The sequence below is a fragment of the Rhopalosiphum maidis genome, chromosome 1, assembly GCF_003676215.2.
Source record: "Rhopalosiphum maidis isolate BTI-1 chromosome 1, ASM367621v3, whole genome shotgun sequence".
Taxonomy (NCBI): domain Eukaryota; kingdom Metazoa; phylum Arthropoda; class Insecta; order Hemiptera; family Aphididae; genus Rhopalosiphum; species Rhopalosiphum maidis.
In genome coordinates, this window is record NC_040877.1 from 87279694 (window position 1) to 87289655 (window position 9962).

A 9962-nucleotide genomic window follows, 5' to 3' on the forward strand; every position below is an offset into this window, starting at 1 on the left:
ATTTTCGTAGTTGGCAAGACAGACAGTTTATTGGATGATCAGATCTCGGTATTAAGTTTTTGAGTTGTATGTACGAAATTCCTGGAAGTGTGTTCGATTCAAATAATTGAAATTGGATGGTTAAATGTAAACATTGTCAGAAATAACTTTAGAATATAAAATCAAAAATGTATGCTTTCATTAAAAAAAAATTAAACCTTTTAAAAAACCTTATAATTATACAAAAAAGTATTTAATATAAAACGTTTTCTATGACTTATTTATGTAATTTGTTTATAATTATTTTCTTTGTTAAATATTTGATTTGTGCTATTGAAAATAATTCCAAATAATAATAATATTATGCATGTTCTAAAAAAAATTTCATGTATTTTATACTATTAAAAATACAATATAACGATATGTAATTGAATTTCGTATAAAAATAGAAATAAAGTCACAATTTAAGCAGTTATTTACAACTCTTTGATTTTTACTTAGAAATAAATAAATTTTTGATGTTTGTCGTTTCTATTGAATACCACAAATTATTTTATATTTAATTGGCTTTCGCTGAATATTTATAATACATTTTTCAATGTCGATCGATTATAGCGTTCACATAAATATCTTATACTTATTTTTATATTTGACTAATCATATTGAATTATATCTAATTACAAATTATAAAATACTATTATTTTATACTTTTATAGCAAAATAAAATAAAATATTTAAAGTAATAATTAACCTAAAATAAATGTATAACTTTAAAATAAACGATTTCATTTCGTTAAACTCTATTTAAACAGGGTGATTCATCAATGATCAACCTTTTTTCTTTTTTAATAATGCAGTTATTTGATTTGAATTCTTGAATAATTCACATTATTTTTAAACTCTTATACTTCTCGAGAATGTCCTGTAGAGATATAAACTTCTTTTTTTTTTTCTGTAAATTATTTAGTAAATAACTTTTTTGAAAACATTAACATATCAAAATCAAAATTAGAACTTATAAATTTTTATAATTTATAATAATAGCCCAAATATATTAAATACTAATATTAATATATTATATTTATTTTATATTTCTGTAAAACCGAAAAAATCAGAATTTTGTTAAGTATTTGAATTAATTAAAAACAGAAATTAGTTACATTTTGTGAATCGCATTGTATGAATTATCTATTTGTATAATTTGCTTAAAAGATTTTTAAATAATTACCGATGTATTAATATGGATTCCTTTTAATATGATTGTAAAGTATTTATTGAACATATTTTATTGGCTAATTTAAAATCAATGTAATTTATATATGTTTTATGATTAATAAAACCCTCGTTAGCGTTGTCTTGGAAATTCCTATATTCGTAGTAATATTTTTACATTTTTAGTGGAGATGATATTATTTATTTTTCAAGTAAAAAAACAGACATATAAAATAATGATAAAATTTCAATAAAATGCATTAAATTAATTCATCCAAAACCATTTCCTGGCAAAATTAGAAGACAATAAATAATATAATAATTAAAACAGAGAGATAAGAATTTTAAATTTTAAAAATGTATAAAAATAAATCACTTATCTAAAATCATAATTGTTACCCGTTACTGTAAGACGAATTTATGACATCCCACTGGTAGTTTATATATTTTTTTTGATTTTATTTAACTTCAAAATTCATACACACTGTCATATTCGGTATTTTTTTTAGTTCATACAATTGTTGCGCTGCACGTTTTTGTTCAATTTATCAGCAGATCCTCTGACTTGTTCTGTAATCTTGATGCATTGTACCCGGTCGACGGTGAATATAAAACAGGAACGTTACAAAATAAAAACATAAATAATCTGTAACCCTTCGTGACCCTGCCAGACAAATCACAATAATAATGTTTTTTGCACTAAGAATTTATTATTCATTATTGTTATGCTTGTTATTATTTGTGTCTAATAATGTTTCATACTAAATAACAAATTTCTATTGAGGCTTAGGTAAAACGTCGGGGTATACAATAAATAATATGTTGAGTCAACAATTGATATAATATTATAAAAGTTTGATATATTGCATTTTGAAAAGTTATAGTTAAAAATATTAAAATAAATGACAAATTAGAGAATATCATTTGTAAATTCATATTTATAATGTAAAATTCAAAATAATGACAAATTATAATGATCATACATTTTTGAAAATTATCTATTTTAATAGTAAAGTAAAATTAATTTATAAATTCAATGTATGTTTAATATAAATAATATAATGTAACAATATCAAACTCCTAACTTTGAAGATCTTATTTAAATGTCAAAATACTTGGTAATTATTATCAAATGCATTTCATCAGTGAAATGGAATGATCGATTATAATAATAATCGTAGGTACCTACACTTATCTAAATTTATATTTATTGAAACTCATGTATCTAAAAGTAAATACATGAAATAAAAATGCAGAGAAATTTGTTACTCTCAAACATATTTTGTATTTTATTGCTTAAAAGTTGATGTGAAAAATACATATATTTTGTATTATATTAAAATTAAACAAAATTATTTGATTGTATTAACTAAATAATAATAAACAAATGATGAAAAGTTGAAAATTCTTATAAACAATATATTTTTAAATTACAACAACTAAAACGTTATTTTACGTCAAAAAATTGATTTTAAAATATCTATAAAAATTGTGCGTACCTATACTGACGTATTTTCGTCACTTTTTGACATTTTTAAATTTCTGTAAGAAAATCGTATTTTATACAATCATTTGAAAATCCATTGGTGAATATAATATAATATATTTTATTAAGACACAATGAGCAAATTTGAAATTATTTTATATCCAAATATTCTACTGTATCTACTTTAGTCAATAATAATAATACAATTTACTTTAATTCAAAATTATCAACATTTTCAGTGAATTAATTAACAATATTTGTAAGAGTAACATAAATAAATTGTTTTCACTTACAAGTAGGTAAGAGATTTAAGTACAATATTATAGTTCTGTAAGTACTGATTATCTTGTAGGAAATGATGTATATTATATAGTATACGGGAATTTTAGAAATAATAGTAAAATATTTTTAACGATTTTATTCTCAATTTAATAAAAAAGTACAGTTTTTTACACTTGCGTAGCTGTATAGAATGTGTTTTAAATATTATTAGGTATTAATGTTGTTATATTGAAAATCTTGAGTATTTTCAAAGAATTTTAAAAATCAAGTTATGCTCAAGTAAATAATAGTTCAGTATATGTAGAAATATTATACATTATTCATGTTATATATTTTTATTAAATAATTATATTTTATTTTTTTAATTTGTTTGTATTATTAATATCAATATGCATCGACCTAATGACCTATAGCGATGCGCATTCGTGTATATTATGTACTAGGGACTGATTTACATTTCTTATCGATCCGTGTACTCAAAGTATTTATTTATTTGAATTTTATACCAACCGCATTTCCATAGGTAGATTTATTATAATTTCAGTCGTAAAAATACGAGACTGTTATTGATTTTGCATTTGAATAAATTGATTGTATAGGAATATAAGCAATACAATTCTTTACGAAGAAGTTGATTATGCGTATGTGAAATTACTAAGTCGTTAATGAAATCGATCACAATAATTGTGCGATTTACAATATATAAATACATACACGAGTATAATGCTAATAGGTATCTATAGTTTTAACTTTTATAAATTAAATACATATAACCATGCAAAATTAAGTAGAGCAAGTTTATTGTTAATATATGCAATAGTATTCAGGTCGTTTGTCAACAATATGATATTTTCAATCCAATGGTGTTGTGTCCATAATTTTCAATAAGTGGGAGTTTATATTGTTTCTTCATCGTTTTTTGAAAATAGTAAGTCACCCACCCACGCACATGATTACATGAACTACACTTATATTATCGTGGGATAACACTAGGATTGTGTTTGGCGATGAATATATATATATATATGATACATGTGTCGATGAGTGTGTGTATAGCGTCTACTATTTAAACTCAGCATACATTCTAATTAATACATCCATTAATAATATTGTTTTAAGAGTTATTGAAAAACATATGGACTATACTTACTCACTCGTCATACGTAATAATATAATATGTGCACATCGTATAATTAACTTATAAAACTTGTGTCCTACCGTGTAATTAATAATATGTTTAACGGGACACAATAATAATTATCAAGCAGAATCAACGAACGAATAGATAATAAATACATTTAAAAAAAAAATTGGCACCTATTTCCATATGTTTAACACACAAACACACAGCAAAAGCAAACTGACGTCGCATAATAGAGCTTATAATATTATTATATTATTGTTATACGCGCACACGGCTGCGCCAATGTATTTTATCGGTTTATAATTAACATGCAATTAAACGAACCGATGTATTATAATATCATTGCTTGTTTGTTCAAGTGTGGTTGATTGATTTATGCACTGTGCAACGCATATCACAATTATTGTTGCACAATGTTCAATTATATTACTTCAAACCGCGGTTTAGTGTAAAAACCATGCAGTCAAGCATACGGGTATTGTTATCAATCGCGAAGATTTTGGGGTGTTTAAAATTAACATTTGCGCTGCAATTAAATATACCGAAACCCGATACGGTCTTGATAAGTGTGCCGTTCGACCAATTGAAAAATAATAATTGGATGGGAGGAAATTCTGACTACATGGAATCGACGTGTGGGACGTTCAAAGCTTATGAAACCGACACGATAGAAAAAGTAAAGTAAAAAAAAAATATATATATATATATACATAAAATATATAATGTATTTAAATTTTAAGCTCACCTACACAAAGTGTGCGAGAATCCTGGTAGTTGATTGAAAAAGTTTCTCTGTTCAAGGTTGTCGGGAGATGGTATACCATTTACATGTCAAGCATTCCATCAACCACGGATTATTGTAGTCAATTTACAAGTGAATATCGGATACTGAATTCATTGTTAAAAACTATAATTAATTTAATAACTGACAACACTATATTTTATATTAAATTATAACTGAAAACTTATTTAGACCTGATAGGTAAATTTAAAAGTAAAACTCGGTTTTTGAACAACACACTTCAAAAGTGATATGATTACAATAAACCATTATAAAATATTGAGGAACATAACTTTTAAATAGTTCGTATATAAATATAATATTAAGTATATTAGCTATAATATATATATATATATATATATATATATATATATATATATATATATTTAACATTTAGCTACCTACATTACAACTGCGTAAGCTCATGAACAATTTGTATCTAATTAAATTATAGTTATTGGCTGATGTATATAATTGTAGTTGAATTGTAAAAGAAATGAACATTTTATTTATATAAGTTATAAAAAATAAATATAAATCTAATAACAAATTACCAAATTATTTTTAGATGTCCAAAGTCCGTGCAAATGTTCTGGAATTGATTTTACAATAGATATGGAAGATAATATAATTTCATTTGTCTTGTTTTCAACGAATACAAAGTGGGTCATTATATTACTATTGTTCAAAATTATATTAAGCCTTTATTGATTTATAAAAAATAAATAAAATAATTATTCTAGAGAAAAATCCGTAACTTATGAGTTGGCAACAGCTTCATTCGTCGGAAAGAGCCAGTTAAAAATGGACAAAATAATACTGCGAAGTAAGCAACATGAATTATTTTTTTATTCAAAATTATCTTGATAATTAAATGTACATTAATTTATATGAATACAACAAAAATGTAATGTTATTGTTTGTATTGTTAAAAAAAATGATGAGTAACGGATTTACTATTTTATCGTTGATAAATGAAGTGTGAGTTTTTAAGACAAACAGATATTTTGAATATTAAAGCGTGTCTTTGAAGATTCAAAGAAGAAAGAGGTGTGTGCGTTGTGGTGATCATTTAGAGTAGTCGAAGATCAGATTGGGAATATCACATGTCAAGAAATAGTTGTGCAGTGGGTTAATGATAAATCATTCAATGAAAGGTTAAAGGAATCATAGGTAAATACAAGATTTGGCCTATCGGGGACACAAAAAGGAAAATATTATGTGATATGAGAATCTATAATATCATTGTGAAACCGTGACCGTGGTTGAGTTAGGATTGTTGGGAAATAGTTATTGACTAAGTGGAAAAATGAAGTATGAGGGAGCGTTGATCAACGATTCAACTAAAATTTTGTTTTACAAATTCTGAAGTTAGGACTACAGTTGCATTACGGTGTTTTGATACAAGTAAAGCGATAATTAAGACATAAGGTTCGTGAATTCGTAACCAGTGATACCTGTGCGACGGGTACGCATAGAAATATTACATGAAGACTGTTTTTGCTAGAGAGTAATATAGAAGGTGTCTGATCGTGTTTATAGGGAAAGTATAATGATTTAGTAATGTATAATTTTGTTAGTCTCTTAAATGGTGAAAATAAAAAATCGAACAAAACATACCGAATAAAACACAACGAAAATTATTTAATCGAAAAAACAATAGCGAATAAAATATATTGATATTATAAAAATAGACTATTTAAATAATCTAAACAACTAATATGTTAAATTATAGTCGATTCCTTAAAAAAAAAAAAATTAAATTATCGTTTTTGTCGTACGTGTTTACTCATTTTTGAATCCGTTCAGCTGAATCTCTGTATATGTTCTTTTTTTTTTTGCTCAAATTATTCATTTTCTATTGAAGGCATTCAACGAATTTCTAGATTAATGGATAGCGTAACGCTAAAAATCAAAACATATTGAGCAAAATGATTAATTAATTTTAATTTCTAACCAAATAAAATATATCAATAAGCTGAAACATGTATGCCAACCCTTAACAAAATTATTGATTTTGGCACTTTGGCGTTTGGAAATTTCGTAACAATTCCATACAATCCACATTTAATTAAAATAGTTAGTTCATCAGTGGATTAAGAAATGTTCTATTTTTCAAAAAAAAAAAAAAAACGCGGAATACAACAATGTTTCGACCGCGTGTATATGTCATACACGGGTATGGTGCACAAAGGCAAAAGCCGACATCATTCTTTATATGTAAAGACAAATTAAGATTTAATTTATAGTTTGTTGATGTTTCTTGGTTTTGTTTAATATGTTTTCATACACAGTTTGTGAAATAAAAATGGCGATCGTTATGTTTTCTACGTTCAAAATCAGTCATGGTTATCAATTTTGAATTTAAATTAGACTTAATTTCATATAAAATAGATAATAGGCGGATGTACAGTTCTTCAGTTTTATTCGGCAATAAAGCAAAAATAAAGAAATAATTATTCAAACAATTGATATACTACTATCGTAGTATTGTGCGTCATTTTTTGGGTTTTTTTACAGTCGTTTTTATGGCGAAATCGGCGAAGTGTATTTTTAATCGAATTTATTGACGGCATACCTCCCACCACTTCAGGTGGTATTTGTGTAGCGCTAATTATTCGTTATGGTAATATCGGTGTGTAGTTTCGTTTTTCATTTTTTTGAATACGATTCTTTATTCGCCGTATGTTAGTAATCCGACGCCTTTTAGTAATCAACTGGCTTTACACTATCACATGACTTTAACATTGTTGTAGACCACAAATACACTGTGCTTCTGACAGTGTTTTTACTTTAAATGTATTTCCATCGCGGATAATTAATTTTCAATTTGTATTATCGAGAACGTATTAAATACACATTATTACCGTTTATGATATTATAATATATATATATACGTAATTATGTAAAACACGGATACACGTCACACGAACACGTGGATTGACGAATACTCAATACCAACTGATAGAGTTCACTTATGCTCGTAAAAATCGTTATCGAATTATCCGTCATCTGTATACGTATCTTTAATATTGTATCACCTTTCGATTTTTTTAATTCGTAGATTTTTTTTTTCGTTGTTTCATTTTCGATATTCAGAAGCGATGCCATAAAATTCAATTCTATTATATTCTCATTTATATTTGTCTGTCATAAAATTATAGCCAGTTATCTGTTCAGGTTTCGTGATACAATCCAACGCTAAAATAAACGGAATAGCAGGTCGGTATACTTTTTATTGATCAATTAATCCAACGATATTTTATAATATTATTATTTTTTTATTATTATTATTATAGGTTTTATAGTTCCGCAGGGTGTTATTGTTGATTCTGATGATTTCAAATCGTATATAATCATGGTGTTCTGCAAAGAAAGTACTTTAAACATTTATATTATAAACTATGCACATCACAGATTTATGTATTCTTTTCTTTTTTTTTTAAATCATATTTTTTTCTTTTTAGGGGCGAAAAAACCTATTGTTATGGTTCTCGTAAATGCGCTTCCTGTATCTGAAAAAGTCACGGACATAGCATTAAAATTTTTAAATGATAATAATTTCGAAACAAAGTTATTTAAAGTCCATCACAATAATTGTAAATATGGTCAAAATATTGTTGGGTTCTAGCCATTATTAAAAACCATATGGTAAAAGTGTATTTTTTAATTATTGACATTATGACATTGGTAGTGATATTTATATAATTTAAAAATCATAAAAATATATTTGTTTTTAATTTAAACATGTTTGAAAATAAAAATACATAAAAACCTAATTATATTCTATGAATTGTAATTCAAATGTTTTGATCATTAAATTGTTGAGTTTAATCTATACAAGCACTTAACCACGATCTATGAAATAATATGTAAAATATTTATAAGATTAATTAAAACATTTTTACTGACAGGAGGAAACGTCTATCATAATATGTTTGTATCAAATTGATTGATTACTTACCTACACAGTAACGGTGAACAATAAATAGTGTAAAGTTAAAAAAAATAGACCTTTTAAAGCAGTTAAAAAAAAACTCAGACTTCCGAGCAAAAACAACGAGTGTGATAAATACCGATTTTCTTAAAAAATGTTCCACAGTACCTGTCGTTAAAATATTATGTAACAATAATTCATTATTATATATTTATGAAACATTTCTATAACTTTATTGATTTATTTATGTACCGAAATGTTAATATTACCGAATGTAATACTATGTATAATAATAATATGATATTATATCTACATAGCAAGTTTCTCAAATAATATTTGAAATATAAATTTATGATTATTCTAGATTTACTTAAAAGTATATTTCATTGCACACAGTTTACTGAAAAAAAAAAAGAATAAATTTGTTTTCTTCCTACGGATTCGAATATCATTTCGAATTGTATTGTTAATAACTTTGTACTTTGACAGAACGTCGCGTTCGACGTCTAGGTTTATTTTTTATTTTAAGTCGCCGTTTTTATTTGTTCATTTTTTGTTCCAACGGTTTACAGATGAGCGTCAGGTTAAATTATTATTACTACTGTCTTGACAAAAATTTAAAAAAAAATCAAAACTTTTACACTGCAGATATGCGTGAACGCGGCGAAACCGTCAACGCGTTTCAATGTTGATCATTACGTATTTTTCTTGTCTCGTCTGCTGAAATTGTTTATAGCGATGTCGCGTTCATTGAAAAACATAATTTTTCTATTAAATAATTCTTAAAAAAAAAAAAAAAAATATCATATTATATACTTTTTACTCGGTTTCGCGGACGGGACTACTTGAACAGAACTTTTGCGTTAAGACGCGAGTGCGCGGGTTGGAAATAATAATAACTCTAAGACGGAACGCGCCAATAAACAGGTTTGGGCGAGTTTTCATAGATATTTTTATCCATCGTATCTTTTTATAACACTCCAGTCGGCATTTGTGCAGTCACTGTTCAATTGCGAACTGTCCACAGTCGTTATTTTTATCGTTTACTTGGTTTTTATTAACCGCCTGCTTTGTCGTGACAATAATATTATATATTATACGGCCTACATCGATCGTTTATGGCAGATGGCGCATTGACTGC

At 25.8% G+C, this 9962-nt stretch overlaps 1 protein-coding gene across 2 annotated transcripts; it reads left to right on the plus strand.

Moving 5' to 3' along the window:
* Positions 1-4483: 4483 nt before the first annotated feature.
* On the plus strand, positions 4484-8564 carry LOC113558480. 2 transcript variants are annotated; one of them, XM_026963941.1, is made up of 7 exons: positions 4484-4779; positions 4905-4977; positions 5453-5546; positions 5628-5710; positions 8065-8106; positions 8184-8261; positions 8352-8564. In XM_026963941.1, the coding sequence occupies exons 1-7, from the start codon at positions 4561-4563 to the stop codon at positions 8513-8515; spliced, it is 753 nt and encodes a 250-aa protein (XP_026819742.1). In that variant the 5' UTR covers positions 4484-4560; the 3' UTR covers positions 8516-8564. The 2 variants fall into 2 exon arrangements, with proteins under 2 accessions (XP_026819742.1, XP_026819743.1); XM_026963942.1 differs by having other exon boundaries at positions 4645-4779; positions 4844-4977.
* The last annotated feature ends 1398 nt before the right edge of the window (positions 8565-9962 follow it).